Source organism: Mytilus galloprovincialis, chromosome 12 (assembly GCF_965363235.1).
Source record: "Mytilus galloprovincialis chromosome 12, xbMytGall1.hap1.1, whole genome shotgun sequence".
Taxonomy (NCBI): Eukaryota; Metazoa; Mollusca; class Bivalvia; order Mytilida; family Mytilidae; genus Mytilus; species Mytilus galloprovincialis.
Window position 1 is genome coordinate 68,579,706 of NC_134849.1, and position 19,231 is coordinate 68,598,936.

The 19,231-nt window shown below is 32.3% G+C and overlaps 1 protein-coding gene across 1 annotated transcript in view; it reads right to left on the reverse strand.

Moving 5' to 3' along the window:
• Window positions 1-9,817: 9,817 nt before the first annotated feature.
• The window catches only part of LOC143054665 (uncharacterized), a 71,309-nt gene continuing 61,895 nt past the window's right edge, over window positions 9,818-19,231 (reverse strand). The window contains exons 18-20 of the mRNA XM_076227686.1: window positions 18,387-18,655; window positions 14,659-14,686; window positions 9,818-12,649 (exon numbers count right to left, since the gene is read on the reverse strand). Of these exons, the coding sequence (XP_076083801.1) occupies window positions 12,276-12,649; window positions 14,659-14,686; window positions 18,387-18,655 (671 nt within the window). The 3' untranslated portion in view covers window positions 9,818-12,275. The remainder of the gene's footprint in view (window positions 12,650-14,658; window positions 14,687-18,386; window positions 18,656-19,231) is intronic.

Consider the following 19,231-nt stretch of genomic DNA (forward strand, 5'->3'; position numbering starts at 1 on the left):
ATGTAATTGATTAAATTACAATTACTTTGTCATTTGTACGATTAAATTAAATTAATGATTACATCATTTCTGAAAGTGTCTGATTAAATTAATGATTACATTAGCAAAGTAATCATGATTACATCTGATTACAATGAATTTAAAAAAAAACCCATTTTGAATGATATGAATAAATTAACATTTGATACAACTAAAGCACATTTTAGACAGGATTTTGTTTTATATATTAGAAAATGATAACTTCAAACTTCATCTATTTAATAAACCACAAAAGTTCACAACATACATACATGAACATTGTGTCACTGGTTATTACCCATTACACTTTATCAGCATTGATCTCTGAATTATTTTGACTTCAATTGAATATGGCATTATAAAGAGTTTGATGTTTGTCTCCTGACCTTTTTGAGACTTTATATGTATTTCAAGGTGCAGTTTATGGAAGTTAAAATATGGATGAAATAAAGTTACCAGTTAAAAACTATGTAAAATTTTAATAGAATTGTTTACTTAAATTGTTAACAAAATACAAGTCCTAAAAATCATTGCATTTTAGATGTCCAGTTTAAGAAAATACAAAAATTTGCTTATCTTGAACAAGATATTTGTCCAACTTTTAATTTAGTTTGTGCTAATTAGATAAATTTTCACATGTCTGATTAATCTTTTATCATATACATTGTCCTACAGCTATACTCAATTTGAAATTGCAATAAAAACAAACCTAAATTGGTTTCCTACCTGTAAATTCAAAGTTGACAAAAATCACAATATTAACAAAAGATCATAATTCAGAATTAAAGAAAAGTATAATATTACTTGAATATAACAGTTATTATCAAATATATATATGTGTACATCTTTAATTGTGAATATATGTACAATATCTTTTACTAAGGCCAGTACAACATATTTTACTAATTGTATTATATGTCTTTTCTTAGGCTATGAATGATGACTTTTCAATACTGTAACAGTTTATTTTTTACTGAAGTATACAAATCAATTAAATTGCTTTATAAATCGATCACTAATTAAAGTAAACCAAACTATCTTAACATGTAAATATTTATTAAATAAGTATAACAAAATTGTTCATTTATTGACCATAAACACAGTTTAAGATTTTTTTTCATTGTAATCAGAATGTAATCAAAAACTGAAGTAATCAGGATTACAAGGTATTTTGAAAAGTAATTGATTAAATTAAATTACATGTAATCAGATTTTTGGCTGATTAATGATTACAATGATTACTTGAAAAATTGTAATAAATTACAGCTGATTAACAATTACAATTACATTTACCCCAAGTCTGCTTGCTGTTTATGGTAAACTATTGACATTGACCCTCAATATTTTGTCATATATTCGATTGACATGAAGATTATTATAAGAAGAAATTTCTATGTTTATTGTAAATGTTTGAACTTGATGTTGGTATTCCATGACCAAAGTACAACAGTTTGAAGCATCAATTTATCTTACAATTTTTTGTCACCTCCAGCATAGAGTTTACATATATTGATCAATAATTAGAGCCCACTCAAACTAGAAGTGATCATTCTGTTTATCTGTCCTTCCATCTTTATCTGTAACAATTCATGTGAAACTTCAGTTTTTGGGGTTTTATTTTGTGAATGAATTGTTCAATAGCTATTTTTTGTTTTATTTTTAAATCTTGAGATCAAAGTCCATTAAGTATATCCTTTTGAGACATTTTCATTACCAAAACATGATGTAACTAAAAATTACCACAAGACTTTGACTAATTATTTGAATGTATGACCCAAGAAACTAAATGGCAAAAAAAAAGATTTTACCTTGAAATTAAGGTCAAAGGTCAAGGTCATTCAAGATTATGATATTTACTCACATTAGTTAACTGACTATGCAACAACATATCAAATATCTTAGATATATATATAAAAACAAGATTTTTACTCTCTAAAAAAAATCAATTTTTATGGATTTTTGTAATTATCTCCCTTTGAAAAAGGCAATTTTTGAAAATGTCTGAATTTTTTTTACATTTTTGAATATCATAAACAACATTTTCTCATGAAGTAATAGTATTTTTGACACAAGCCCTCTGCTTTTAGTATATTGGGCATGAACAACATACTGAAAAATGGGTATCAAAATATCCACAAGTACATGTTTTTTGAAGTTGGATAAAAAAAAATCTTTTCAATCAGAACTGATATAGGTACCATTCAATTTTGTTCAATAAATGTTATTCTTTCAGTAGTTTGTTGTCATTATATTGCCTGTGAAGCTATAAAAATTCTGTCAACATCATAAAACCTTGAAAAATATCACCTCTAAGGAGGCTGCGTGGTTGCCATGGCAACCATGTTGATGATCAAAATTTCTAAAAGTTTCAATAGCTTTACAGTTTTGCTCTATCTGATAGTTTTAATAGTTTTACAGCATTGCTTTATCTGATAGTTTTACAGCATTGCTTTATCTGATAGTTTTAATAGTTTTATAGTATTGCTTTATCTGATAGTTTTAATAGTTTTACAGTTTTGCTCTATCTGATAGTTTTAATATAGTTTTACAGTTTTGCTCTATCTGATAGTTTTAATAGTATTACAGTTTTGCTTTATCTGATAGTTTTAATAGTTTAACAGTATTGCTCTATCTGATAGTTTTAATAGTTTTACAGTATTGCTCTATCTGATAGTTAATAGTTTTACAGTCTTGCTCTATCTGATAGTTTTAATAGTTTTACAGTTTTGCTCTTTCTGATAGTTTTAATAGTTTTACAGTATTGCTTTATCTGATAGTTTTAATAGTTTTACAGTTTTGCTTTATCTGATAGTTTTAATAGTTTTACAGTTTTGCTCTATCTGATGGTTTTAATAGTTTTACAGTATTGCTTTATCTGATAGTTTTAATAGTTTTATAGTATTGCTCTATCTGATAGTTTTAATAGTTTTACAGTTTTGCTCTTTCTGATAGTTTAAATAGTTTTACAGTTTTGCTCTATCTGATAGTTTTTATAGTTTTACAGTATTGCTCTATCTGATAGTTTTAATAGTTTTACAGTTTTGCTCTATCTTATAGTTTTAATAGTTTTATAGTATTGCTTTATCTGATAGTTTTAATAGTTTTACAGTATTGCTCTATCTGATAGTTTTAATAGTTTTACAGTATTGCTCTATCTGATAGTTTTAATAGTTTTACAGTTTTGCTCTATCTGATAGTTTTATAGTTTTACCATATTGCTCTATCTGATAGTTTTAATAGTTTTACAGTTTTGCTCTATCTGATGGTTTAATAGTTTTACAGTTTTGCTTTATCTGATAGTTTTAATAGTGTTACAGTTTTGCTTTATCTGATAGTTTTAATAGTGTTACAGTTTTGCTTTATCTGATAGTTTTATAGTTTTACCATATTGCTCTATCTTATAGTTTTAATAGTTTTACAGTATTGCTCTATCTGATAGTTTTAATAGTTTTACAGTTTTGCTCTATCTGATAGTTTTAATAGTTTTACAGTTTTGCTTTATCTGATGGTTTTAATAGTTTTACAGTATTGCTCTATCTGATAGTTTTAATAGTTTTACAGTTTTGCTCTATCTGATAGTTTTAATAGATTTACAGTTTTGATCTATCTGATAGTTTTAATAGTGTTACAGTTTTGCTCTATCTGATAGTTTTAATAGTTTTACAGTTTTGCTTTATCTGATGGTTTTAATAGTTTTACAGTATTGCTCTATCTGATAGTTTTAATAGTTTTACAGTTTTGCTCTATCTGATAGTTTTAATAGTTTTACAGTTTTGCTCTATCTGATAGTTTTAATAGTGTTACAGTTTTGCTCTATCTGATAGTTTTAATAGTTTTACAGTTTTGCTTTATCTGATAGTTTTATAGTTTTACCATATTGCTCTATCTGATAGTTTTAATAGTTTTACAGTATTGCTCTATCTGATAGTTTTAATAGTTTTACAGTATTGCTCTATCTGATAGTTTAATAGTTTTACAGTATTGCTCTATCTGATAGTTTTAATAGTTTTATAGTATTGCTTAATCTGAGTTTTAATAGTTTTACAGTTTTGCTCTTTCTGATAGTTTAAATAGTTTTACAGTTTTGCTCTATCTGATAGTTTTAAAAGTTTTACAGTATTGCTCTATCTGATAGTTTTAATAGTTTTACAGTTTTGCTCTATCTTATAGTTTTAATAGTTTTACAGTATTGCTTTATCTGATAGTTTTAATAGTTTTACAGTTTTGCTTTATCTGATAGTTTTAATAGTTTTACAGTTTTGCTCTATCTGATAGTCTTAATAGTTTTACAGTATAGTTTTACAGTTTTTCTTGATCTGATAGTTTTGATAGTTTTACAGTTTTGCTTTATCTGATAGTTTTAATCGCATGAACTCCCTAAAATCAGAGGTGGAACTAGCTATGTAACTAATGGCATGAACACCCTAAAATCAGAGGAGGAACTAGCTATGCCACTAATGACATGAACTCCCTAAAATCAGAGGTGGAACTAGCTATTCCACTAATGACATGAACTCCCTAAAATCAGAGGAGGAACTAGCTATTCCACTTATGACACGAACTCTCTAAAATCAGAGGAGGAACTAGCTATTCCACTAATGACATGAACTCCCTAAAATCAGAGGAGGAACTAGCTATTCCACTAATGACACGAACTCTCTAAAATCAGAGGAGGAACTAGCTATTCCACTAATGACACGAACACCCTAAAATCAGAGGAGGAACTAGCTATGCCACTAATCACATGAACTCCCTAAAATCAGAGGAGGAACTAGCTATTCCACTTATGACATGAACTCCCTAAAATATGGAACTAGCTATTTCACTAATGACATGAACTCCCTAAAATCAGAGGAGGAACTAGCTATTCCACTTATGACATGAACTCCCTAAAATCAGAGGATGAACTAGCTTATCCACTAATGACATGAACTCCCTAAAATCAGAGGAGGAACTAGCTATTCCACTAATGACACGAACTCCCTAAAATCAGAGGTGGAACTAGCTATTCCACTAATGACATGAACTCCTTAAAATCAGAGGAGGAACTAGCTATTCCACTAATGACACGAACTCTCTAAAATCAGAGGAGGAACTAGCTATTCCACTAATGACATGAACTCCCTAAAATCAGAGGAGGAACTAGCTATTCCACTAATGACACGAACTCTCTAAAATCAGAGGAGGAACTAGCTATTCCACTAATGACACGAACACCCTAAAATCAGAGGAAGAACTAGCTATGCCGCTAGTCACATGAACTCCCTAAAATCAGAGGAGGAACTAGCTATTCCACTTATGACATGAACTCCCTAAAATCAGAGGAGGAACTAGCTATTCCACTTATGACATGAACTCCCTAAAATCAGAGGATGAACTAGCTTATCCACTAATGACATGAACTCCCTAAAATCAGAGGAGGAACTAGCTATTCCACTAATGACATGAACTTTCTAAAATCAGAGGAGGAACTAGCTATTCCACTTATGACCTCCCTAAAATCAGGAGGAACTAGCTATTCCACTAATGACACGAACTCTCTAAAATCAGAGGAGGAACTAGCTATTCAACTTATGACCTCCCTAAAATCAGAGGAGGAACTAGCTATTCCACTACTGGCATGAACTCCCTAAAATCAGAGGAGGAAATAGCTATGCCACTAATCACATGAACTCCTAAAATCAGAGGAGGAACTAGCTATTCCACTTATGACATGATCTCCCTAAAATCAGAGGTGGAACTAGCTATTCCACTAATGACATGAACTCCCTAAAATCAGAGGAGGAACTAGCTAATCCACTAATGACATGAACTCCCTTAAATCAGTGGAGGAACTAGCTATTCCACTAATGACATGAACTCCCTAAAATCAGAGGAGGAACTAGCTATTCCACTTATGACATGAACTCCCTAAAATCAGAGGATGAACTAGCTTATCCACTAATGACATGAACTCCCTAAAATCAGAGGAGGAACTAGCTATTCCACTAATGACACGAACTCCCTAAAATCAGAGGTGGAACTAGCTATTCCACTAATGACATGAACTCCCTAAAATCAGAGGAGGAACTAGCTATTCCACTAATGACACGAACTCTCTAAAATCAGAGGAGGAACTAGCTATTCCACTAATGACATGATCTCCCTAAAATCAGAGGAGGAACAAGCTATTCCACTAATGACACGAACTCTCTAAAATCAGAGGAGGAACTAGCTATTCCACTAATGACACGAACACCCTAAAATCAGAGGAAGAACTAGCTATGCCACTAATCACATGAACTCCCTTAAATCAGAGGAGGAACTAGCTATTCCACTAATGACATGAACTCCCTAAAATCAGAGGTGGAACTAGCTATTCCACTAATGACATGAACTCCCTAAAATCAGAGGAGGAACTAGCTATTCCACTTATGACATGAACTCCCTAAAATCAGAGGATGAACTAGCTTATCCACTAATGACATGAACTCCCTAAAATCAGAGGAGGAACTAGCTATTCCACTAATGACATGAACTTTCTAAAATCAGAGGAAGAACTAGCTATTCCACTTATGACCTCCCTAAAATCAGGAGGAACTAGCTATTCCACTAATCACACGAACTCTCTAAAATCAGAGGAGGAACTAGCTATTCAACTTATGACCTCCCTAAAATCAGAGGAGGAACTAGCTATTCCACTACTGGCATGAACTCCCTAAAATCAGAGGAGGAAATAGCTATGCCACTAATCACATGAACTCCTAAAATCAGAGGAGGAACTAGCTATTCCACTTATGACATGATATCCCTAAAATCAGAGGTGGAACTAGCTATTCCACTACTGACATGAACTCCCTAAAATCAGAGGAGGAACTAGCTATTCCACTAATGACATGAACTCCCTTAAATCAGTGGAGGAACTAGCTATTCCACTAATGACATGAACTCCCAAAAATCAGAGGAGGAACTAGCTATTCCGCTAATGAAATGAACTCTCTTAAATCAGAGGAGGAACTAGCTATTCCACTTATGACATGAACTCCCTCAAATCAGAGGTGGAACTAGCTATTCCACTAATGACATGAACTCCCTAAAATCAGAGGAGGAACTAGCTATTCCACTAATGACATGAACTCCCTTAAATCAGAGGAGGAACTAGCTATTCCACTAATGACATGAACTCCCTAAAATCAGAGGAGGAACTAGCTATTCCGCTAATGAAATGAACTCTCTTAAATCAGAGAAGGAACAAACTAGTCCACTAATGACATGAACTCCCTAAAATCAGAGGTGAAACTAGCTATTCCACTAATGACACGAACACCCTTAAATCAGAGGAGGAACTAGCTATGCCACTAATGACACGAACTCTCTAAAATCAGAGGAGGAACTAGCTATTCCAGTAATGACCTCCCTAAAATCAGAGGAGGAACTAGCTATTCCACTAATGACACGAACACCCTAAAATCAGAGGAGGAACTACCTATGCCACTAATCACATGAACTCCTAAAATCAGAGGAGGAACTAGCTATTCCACTTATGACATGAACTCCCTAAAATCAGAGGTGGAACTAGCTATTCCACTAATAACATGAACTCCCTAAAATCAGAGGAGGAACTAGCTATTCCACTAATGACATGAACTCCCTTAAATCAGAGGAGGAACTAGCTATTCCACTTATGACATGAACTCCCTAAAATCAGAGGTGGAACTAGCTATTCCACTAATAACATGCACTCCCTAAAATCAGAGGAGGAACTAGCTATTCCACTAATGACATGAACTCCCTTAAATCAGAGGAGGAACAAGCTATTCCACTAATGACATGAACTCCCTTAAATCAGAGGAGGAACTAGCTATTCCACTAATGACATGGACTCCCTAAAATCAGAGGAGGAAATAGCTATGCCACTAATCACATGAACTCCTAAAATCAGAGGAGGAACTAGCTATTCCACTTATGACATGATCTCCCTAAAATCATAGGTGGAACTAGCTATTCCACTAATGACATGAACTCCCTAAAATCAGACTATTCCACTAATGACACGAACTCTCTAAAATCAGAGGAGGAATTAGCTATTCCACTAATGACACGAACACCCTTAAATCAGAGGAGGAACTAGCTATGCCACTAATCACATGAACTCCCTAAAATCAGAGGAGGAACTAGCTAATCCACTAATGACATGAACTCCCTTAAATCAGAGGAGGAACTAGCTATTCCACTAATGACATGAACTCCCTAAAATCAGAGGAGGAACTAGCTATTCCGCTAATGAAATGAACTCTCTTAAATCAGAGAAGGAACTAGCTAGTCCACTAATGACATGAACTCCCTAAAATCAGAGGTGGAACTAGCTATTCCACTAATGAAATGAACTCTCTTAAATCAGAGGAGGAACTAGCTATTCCACTAATGACACGAACACCCTAAAATCAGAGGAACTAGCTATTCCACTAATGACATGAACTCCCTAAAATCAGAGGAGGAACTAGCTATGCCACTAATGACACGAACTCTCTAAAATCAGAGGAGGAACTAGCTATTCCAGTAATGACCTCCCTAAAATCAGAGGAGGAACTAGCTATTCCACTAATGACACGAACACCCTAAAATCAGAGGAGGAACTAGCTATGCCACTGATCACATGAACTCCTAAAATCAGAGGAGGAACTAGCTATTCCACTTATGACATGAACTCCCTAAAATCAGAGGTGGAACTAGCTATTCCACTAATAACATGAACTCCCTAAAATCAGAGGAGGAACTAGCTATTCCACTAATGACATGAACTCCCTTAAATCAGAGGAGGAACTAGCTATTCCACTAATGATATGAACTCCCTTAAATCAGAGGAGGAACTAGCTATTCCGCTAATGAAATGAACTCTCTTAAATTAGAGGAGGAACTAGCTAGTCCACTAATGACATGAACTCTCTAAAATCAAAGGATGAACTAGCTATTCCACTATATAGCTAATGACATGAACACCCGAAAATCAGAGGTGGAACTAGCTATTCCACTAATTACATGAACTCCCAAAACATCAGAGGTGGAACTCGCTATTCCACTAATGACATTCACTCTCTAAAATCAGAGGAGGAACTAGCTATTCCACTGACATGAATTGCCTTAAAAGAGGCTTGCTGCAATAAATAAATCTATTGTCAGTATTTAACATGATTTAGTTGAAGTCATTACTTATAACATACATGTTATTGTTAAGAAAGTCCATGTAAAGGAGGACCACAGAGTTGGTCTAATTGTCTAAGTCACAATCTATTTCTTTTCTTTGACAGTGACATCAACGTATGTGAATTTTCACCAAATGTTTGCTTGCCAAGAAAAAACATGACAGGTTTCACTAGTGGACCAGAACATTCTTACCTTTCCAGAGCTCATGTGATCACCCGTTTTTGATAAAGTTGATGTTTCTCATGTCTTAGCTTTTCTGTGTTGAGTTGTGTGTACTGATGCTTGTTTTTTCATTTTCTTTTTCTTTCATAGCCATTGCACTGTCTGCTTTTCTTTAAGACAACTTTTAAATGCCCTTCCGTATCTTTGATCTGCAACTTTTTCAGTTTAAGAATATTTTTGATGCTTTTGGAGTGTCCTTTATATATATATATATATATATATATATATATATATAACTGTATGTACAGGCTCCCGACTTGAGACAGGCGTAAACATACAGCAAATGGTGGGGTTTAACATGTTAGCGGTGGAAAGTATCTTCAAGCAAATGTGGGTTTGTTATTAAAATACAGGTGCATTAATGATATATTATTAAAAGAAAAAAAAAAAAGAAAAATGTTGACAATTTTAATACATTTATAATACAGCAACTATACATGATAAATCATAATGAGAATCACACAATCAAAACACAGCTTGTTTATATGTTAAAATTATGGTGAACATATATATACAAATTTCATTATTAATACTATGTGTACTTATAGATAGTGTCCTATATAAAGGGAGACAACCTTTTAGATATGCACTTTTGCAATAAATAACTAGAGGCTCTAAAGAGCCTGTGTCGCTCACCTTGGTCTCTGTGAATATTAAACAAAGGAATCAGATGGATTCATGACAAAATTGTGTTTTGGTGATGGTGATGTGTTTGTACATCTTACTTTACTAAACAGTCTTGTTGCTTACAATTATCTCTATCTATAATGAACTTGGCCCAGTAGTTTCAGTGGAAAATGTTAATAAAAATTGACTATAAAGGACAATAACTCCTTAGGGGGTCAATTGACCATTTCGGTCATGTTGACTTATTTGTAAATCTTACTTTGCTGAACATTATTGCTGTTTACAGTTTATCTCTATCTATGATAATAGTCAAGATAACCAAAAACAGAAAAAGTTCCTTAAAACTACCGATTTAGGGGCAGCAACCCAACAACAGGTTGTCTGATTCATCTGAAAATTTCAGGGCAGATAGGCCTTGACCTGATAAACAATTTTACTCATGTCAGATTTCCTCTAAATGCCTTGGTTTTTGAGTTATAAGCCAAAAACTGCATTTTACCCCCATGTTCTATGTTTAGCTGTGGCGGCCATCTTGATTTGATGGCCTGGTCACCGGACACATTTTTTAAACTAGATACCCCAAAGATGATTGTGGCCAAGTTTGGATTAATTTGACCCAGTAGTTTCAGAGGAGAAGATTTTTGAAAATGATAACTAAGATTTACGAAAAATGGTTAAAAATTGACAATAAAGGGCAATAACTCCTAAAGGGGTCAACTGACCATTTCGGTCACTTTGACTTATTTGTAAATCTTACTTTGCTGAACATTATTGCTGTTTACAGTTTATCTCTGTCTATAATAATATTCAAGATAATAACCCAAAACAGCAAAATTTCCTTAAAATTACTAATTCAGGGGCAGCAACCCAACAACGGGTTGTCCGATTCATCTGAAAATTTTGAAGCAGATAGATCTTCACCTGATAAACAATTTTACCCCCATGTCAGATTTCCTCTAATTGCTTTGGTTTTTGAGTTATAAGCCAAAAACTGCATTTTACCCCTATGTTCTATTTTTAGCCATGGCGGCCATCTTGGTTGGTTGGCCGGGTCACCGGACACATTTTTTTAAACCTAGATACCCCAATGATGATTGGGTCCAAGTTTGGTTAAATTTGGCCCAGTAGTTTCAGAGGAGAAGATTTTTGTAAAAGTTAACACCGACGACGGACGCAAAGTAATGGGAAAAGCTCACTTGGCCCTTCGGGCAAGGTGAGCTAAAAATTACACAAGGGGGAACACTGACCATGTTGCACCCTCATTGGAAGTGTAGGTCGTTAAAAACCACATTTTAAGTAGTTATTTGTTTTATCATAAATCAGTTTGAATTGTTTCACAATTTTAGTTAGACACTTTTTTTTAGCTAACAATAAATCGAGTTTGCTATTTTATGAATGCGTTACAGTAGGCGTTACTTGATTAAATTCACATGATTTTACCATTTGGTGGATAGTTTTCTCATTGAATCACACACTATCTCCTTATTTTCATTCTGATCAGTGATTATTACAAAAACTGGTCTTTATTTGTTGAAATATAGAAATACACAGCCGAGTCTTGCTTGCTTCTGCTGAAATACATGTACATGTTTTATAATGCACGAGCTTGCCAATGTTCCAGAATTTTATGAATCAATAACAAAAAGGTTAACTCAAATAATCATGTTAATTATCCAGAACATCAAAATTTTCAAATTTTCAAACATTCAAGTAACATAACACTGGAACAGTAAACATGAATGTATTCTGTCTTTATTGAGCAAACATATTCCAAAACGAAATTCCTTGCGTAACATTGTCAAAAAATCGTATTTAGACCCATTCATTTGTCAAATCAAAATAACAATAAAGGACGGAAAACAAATACATGAAAATAAATGATAAAGAACATGTATGAAAGCTTTCTGTCAGACAGTCTCTTAGCATTTTTGTATTAGATGTAAGGACAACAGACAGGCAAAGACTATACCTATGTCCCGATAGCTTTCTGTCAGACAGTCTCTTAACATTGTTGTATCAAATGGAGGGACAATTAGACAGGCAAGGACTTTGCATATGTCCTCAGCGGCACCGGGAATATATTGAACAAGCTAGTAAAATACAAAAGTGTAGGTATTTTAGAAACATTTAAGCCGGAATGCACTTTAGTTGGTTTCACCTTAGCTGTAGTCGACTTTTTCTCCATATTGCATTATTGTTCTTACTGTACTCTGTGGTGTGCACTTTCAAGCTATTGCACATTTATTTAATTTCTTCGATATTGCACCTTTATCTCTCACTTTTTCTGATTCTCCAAGTGTATTAGGATCCACATTCGTTAAAACTTCCTGTAAACAAAGTGCTCCTCTCCCAATGCTAACTAAAGCCTGTACCAGTACCCGTATTGTAGGTTTCACTTTTCTGTCTTCTCTCCATGCGAATAATACCTCTCTATTCTGAGCTGCTAAATCTCTAGGATTATTACTCTGAATATTTTCCAGGGTTCCAATCGACAACCCGATGGCAGCGCCAAGTTGAAAATATACTTGACCAATTTGTGGTGCTAGTTTATCTAGTATCTCATCCGTCGGTATACGATCTAGAAATTCCAAAGGAATGTCTGAAATTTAAATACAAATTGAAGTAGATTATTTTTCAAATATTGCATATTCAATAATGAAAATATAGTTTTGCATTTAAAGTTATTAGGCGCCTACCTGCAAGACTAGTGTAATAAATAATGTTTATTAAAAAATAATTGTAGATAAACACACCTATAACATAATTGCAGAATCAATCAAATGAATGAATGCATGTCTGGATATTTTTTTATTAGGCTATATTTATACCCTTAAATGATTTATAAGACCAGAAAAATCTCACAATAAGCTTTATCTCACTTATATAGTGTAACAGTGAACATGTACTTTAGATTTTCACATCAACGTGAAGTATTCTTGACTTATGCATTTTTATTTAACCATGTACAATGACTTAATTACAAATTGAAACAACTCACATATCTCAATATAAACGTAAGTATTATCACTGTTCAGTTTAATAAAATGTTTACTGTTATTGCATTATTGACACTTAACAAACGAAAAAAAAGGATAAACAAGTTTCTAGGGGTAATAACTCCGTTTCTAGGACTCCAAAATGGTCTGTTCAATTTTTAATTCAATTCCGCCGGTAGTAATTGAAATGTTGATCAACTCTTCTCTTAGTTTGAGGTATTAGTCAAAAACTGCATACATTAAGCCATGTTCTATTTCTAACAAACAGCGTTATGATATTGATATTTTACAGCGTTTTTTTGTAAGTTGTGATGTTATCATGTTTCACGATTGTTTCATATAATTTTGACGGGTGTTTCCTATGAAAACGTTTTAACCCGCTTCAATTATTTGCACCTGTGCTTAGAATGGAATATGTTGTTCAGAAATTGTCGCGTTTTAAAGTGGTTCATATGTGTTTCTCGTTGCCTTGTTTTTCACAGATATTAGACTGTTGGTTTTTTTCCGTTTGAATGGTTTTACACATATTTTTTTACACCTTTTATAGCTTGCTGTTCGATGTGAGACAAGGCTCATTGTTAAAAACCATACTTTGACCTATAATGGTTTACTTTTGCAGAAGTCTGACTTGGATGAAGAGTTGTCTAATTGTCACTCATACCACATTTTTTAATATCTATATATCACAAAGTTTATTACTAATACACTCAAGAACATATTGTGTGCAACAACAGCAACATGATATAGTATACAAACAATGAAATTGGTCAATAAATATGACCAAAAAAAAAAAACGTAACAGGGGTCATATTTATTGATGAAAAAATCCCAGGTTATCAAATTTTAAACCAGACACCCGAGAAATATTTAACCAAAGCGTGGCAATAATTCCTGAAGAATCAGGTTAAAGGAGACTTATTTTTAAATTAAACAGACCGACAAGACAACAACAATGGACACCAAGTGATGACAAAAGCATGCATAGCATACCAATCCTTGTAAGCTAAAATGGGTGAAACATTTACAGACAAAAAGCCTTGCAATGTGTTATTTTGAATGCAACACAAACTCAAACAGTAAGTCATTATTCCCATTACAGCGAATTTCATTGAGTGTGTAGCCAAAGGTAATATCTTTGGTTAGCTTGTTTGTTAGCTGAACCGTGAAGTCATTATTAGGTGAGGTATACTACCTTCCTTTCAAAGTAGCATAGTCCAACAGACAGATAGATTGGTTTTCTGTAGGAATAGTTTATTTATAAAGTAGGGTAGTTTATAATTACCTAACCTAACAATGACTTCACAGTTCAGCAAACAAGCAAGCTAACCAAAGATATTACCTTTGGCTACACACTCAATGGAATCCGCTGTAATGATTTTATCAGTTTTATATTCACTTATTATCGGTAGACAAAGCGACAACATGCCTTTTTGATATCAAATGGACAGATTGAGCCACTATATACTTGCATGTATAGGTTAGTTTAAATAGTCATATATCATGTTTTCAAGACAAATATAGTTTACACCTATGGAAATGTAATTGTCCGAGTTATATTTCGAAGGAAAAAACATGAAGTGTACCATGTTTACCATTCAACATCCATACATACCTGTCTCTGCTCTTCTTTCCCGTTTTACCTACAACAAATACAATTAACACATTTACCATAAAAAAAGTAAATTAACAAGACTTACAATCTCCAAAGAAATTGAAATTTAAAGTCCACATACACAATTTACATACCAAGACAACACATACACCATATACAAACCAAGACAACACATACACCATATACATACAAAGGCAATACGTACATCATGTGCATACCCAAAACGCCACATACACCATCTACATACCAAGAGGACACATACATAAATACATACCATGACAATTACGCACACCATATACAAACCAAGACAAAACATACACCATATACATACCAAGACGATACATACAAAACTACATACCAAGACAACATTTAAACCATATAAATACCAAGACGACACATACACAAACACATACCAAGACAGTACATACACAATATACATGTACATACCAAGACGATACATAAAAAAATTCATACCAAGACAATACGTGAACCACATATATACTAAGACGATACATACACCAAATACATACCAAGACAAAACATACACCATATATATACCGAAATGATACATACACAATCTACATTCCAAAAAGACACATACACCATAAACATACTAAGACGATACATGCACCATATACATGCCAAGAGCAGTATCAACAATGACTAAATTTGATTTATCATCTTTTGTTGATTGTTGAAAAATGAGATCAGGATATAGTGTTATAAGTGTATTCAATTTCCAGGTGAACGCGTTATTTGTATGAAAATTTTAATGGAGAACATTCATGCATAACTTAACAAAAGTCAGCTTTGTGTATAGACATAGCAATGAATTTATGTAGTTTAATCTCCCTTTAAACAGATCTTTGTTTTCTATAGACAAAGCAATGAATTTACATAGTTTAATCTCCCTTTTAACAGATCTTTGTTTTATATAGGCATAGCAATGAATTTACATAGTTTAATCTCCCTTTTAACAGATCTTTGTTTTCTATAGACAAAGCAATGAATTTACATAGTTTAATCTCCCTTTTAACAGATCTTTGTTTTATATAGACATAGCAATGAATTTACGTAGTTTAATCTCCCTTTTAACAGATCTTTGTTTTATATAGATATAGCAATGAATTTACATAGTTTAATCTCCCTTTTAACAGATCTTTGTTTTATATAGACATATCAATGAATTTACGTAGTTTAATCTCCCTTTTAACAGATCTTTGTTTTCTATAGACAAAGCAATGAATTTACATAGTTTAATCTCCCTTTTAACAGATCTTTGTTTTCTATAGACATAGCAATGAATTTACGTAGTTTAATCTCCCTTTTAACAGATCTTTGTTTTCTATAGACAAAGCAATGAATTTACATAGTTTAATCTCCCTTTTAACAGATCTTTGTTTTATATAGGCATAGCAATGAATTTACATAGTTTAATCTCCCTTTTAACAGATCTTTGTTTTCTATAGACATAGCAATGAATTTACGTAGTTTAATCTCCCTTTTAACAGATCTTTGTTTTCTATAGACAAAGCAATGAATTTACATAGTTTAATCTCCATTTTAACAGATCTTTGTTTTATATAGATATAGCAATGAATTTACACAGTTTAATCTCCCTTTTAACAGATCTTTGTTTTATAAAGACATAGCAATGAATTTACATAGTTTAATCTCCCTTTTAACAGATCTTTGTTTTATACAGACATAGCAATGAATTTACATAGTTTAATCTCCCTTTTAACAGATCTTTGTTTTATATAGACATAGCAATGAATTTACATAGTTTAATCTCCCTTTTAACAGATCTTTGTTTTATATAGACATAGCAATGAATTTACATAGTTTAATATCCCTTTTAACAGATCTTTTTTTATATAGACAAAGCAATGAATTTACATAGTTTAATCTCCCTTTTAACAGATCTTTGTTTTCTATAGGCATAGCAATGAATTTACATAGTTTAATCTCCCTTTTAACAGACCTTTGTTTTATACAGACATAGCAATGAATTTACATAGTTTAATCTCCCTTTTAACAGATCTTTGTTTTATATAGACATAGCAATGAATTTACATAGTTTAATCTCCCTTTTAACAGATCTTTGTTTTATATAGACATAGCAATGAATTTACATAGTTTAATCTCCCTTTTAACAGATCTTTGTTTTATATAGACATATCAATGAATTTACATAGTTTAATCTCCCTTTTAACAGATCTTTTTTTATATAGACAAAGCAATGAATTTACATATTTTAATCTCCCTTTTAACAGATCTTTGTTTTATATAGACATATCAATGAATTTACATAGTTTAATCTCCCTTTTAACAGATCTTTGTTTTATATAGACATAGCAATGAATTTACATAGTTTAATCTCCCTTTTAACAGATCTTTGTTTTATATAGACATATCAATGAATTTACATAGTTTAATCTCCCTTTTAACAGATCTTTGTTTTATATAGACATGGCAATGAGTTTACATAGTTTAATCTCCCTTTTAACAGCTCTTTGTTTTATATAGACATATCAATGAATTTACATAGTTTAATCTCCCTTTTAACAGATCTTTAAATATTTAAAAGGAATACTAAAAGTCCTAGATACTTTCATGTGTTAATTCAGTTGTTGTTTTAAAATAGTCTTCAAGGTGACAAACGTATTGTGCAAATACAACATAGATGGGATTTGAGGTCTACCATAACCATGATAACTGCATATCAAACTTAATTATATTCAAAGCCAAAGGTTTTGGTATCAGAATGATAACCTTGAACATATTCAGGCTAACCATTTTATATTCATTGAATCAAATGTATTCATATGTTATTATGTGGGCTTTTGTGTAATAATATGTGCATTAGTAAAACAATTTATTTGAGCTCCCTTTGACATACACATATAATATATAACGATATTGATATAAGAAAGTGTAAAACAAAGCCAAAATGTCAGACTCAAAATCACATTATAATATCCAATGAACAAAAACTGTATCGAATAAAACCATAATTTTCCCGACAACTTAAACTTACAAGCACATGATGATTTTGAAATAGTAAGATGGTGTAGTGATTTTTTTTTACATATTCGGAACATTGTAAATCAAAATTGAATAACTCGTTATATTTATTATCATAAAAAAACTAAACCTATCAATTATGGTATACTGGGCTTTAAGGGAGACATATTTTTTTTTTTTTATAAAATATTTGTACCTATCTTTACTAAAATGAACTGAAGTGTTTACAATAACTATTAAAAAAAAATATAATCATTTGTTCTAAGTTGTAACCCTTACTATATTATGTAGGACAAACAGAAAACTAAATGATAGGGAGCCACTGTGACCAACCGCATATGACCATTAACAACGAAATTGCGAAGAGCCTACTGATTGAAACAAAGGAAGATCCCGAGGAAATTCAGACATTTTCCTCTACATTTCTTATACATTATCAAACTGCAGCAGGTTTGAATTCTTTGTAATGGATGTTCAGTAGGGTATCAGTAGTCTTCCTTAAGGGTGTACTGATATGAAATAACAAAAAGTCAAGAATTTAAGATTGATACTATAAGTCAGAAGACCATTTATTAAGGAACAAAATAAGCTAAAGATACAGAAAAGTTATCAAGCTCCTTTTCGAGATATTTAATTAAACAAAATGGTGGGAAAAGCATCTATGTATAATAATGTATGTGCAATGTATCTAAACTAGTTACCTGACACAGTGTATGAACCGGTAAGTCCATATCTGTTAAAGCTTTGGATATACTGCTAAATTTTCCTGAATATTTTTCCCGCCAGTTGACCAGTATTCTATACTTAACAATCTCAATCCGAGCATTATCAGATCTAAGTGTATCCCAATCTTGTAGAGTCATACCAAGATATATGGCCAACTCTCGTATTGTGGTTTCGTCACATCCTGCTGCTAATCGATAAAGTTCAACATCACTCGGAATTTGATTTAAGGCACTGTCTTGTAAACCTAGAATTGTACGAAAAAGATACATAATGCTAGTAAAATTTAAGATCTTGATAGACTACTATGTTTAACATGGTTAAGGATGAATAACCAAAGAATGTTCATTATATCTTCTAATATAATTGTGCAGTTTACAAAGGATAGATGGCTAAATGTATCAAAGGCAAAATTATAAACCTAACCATTATATCAAAATTCATTGGTTGAAAAAACACTGACAAAAAGACACGAACAAGAGGCTATACAGAGCCTGTGTGACTCCTCTAGGTCTTTGTACATCTTCAGTTATGCTAACTATGTAGACTACAATATAATTCATGGTAAAATTATTCTTTTGGTAATACCTTTTGTAATGTATTTCTGATCTTTTTCTTGTTTATATTTTCTCTCCACAGGCAATTGTCTCAGAATTTTTTTCCCTATATTATCTTAATATAACACAAGGTACTTAACTTGCATTTTAGAAAAATGTCAGGCGGTGAGGAAATTCCGTTATATGCCACTTTCTAGTCGGTCAACCCAATTTAAAATTGTTATATCGTAAATCTAAATTGATTTATCTTTACAATGGTGTATTAC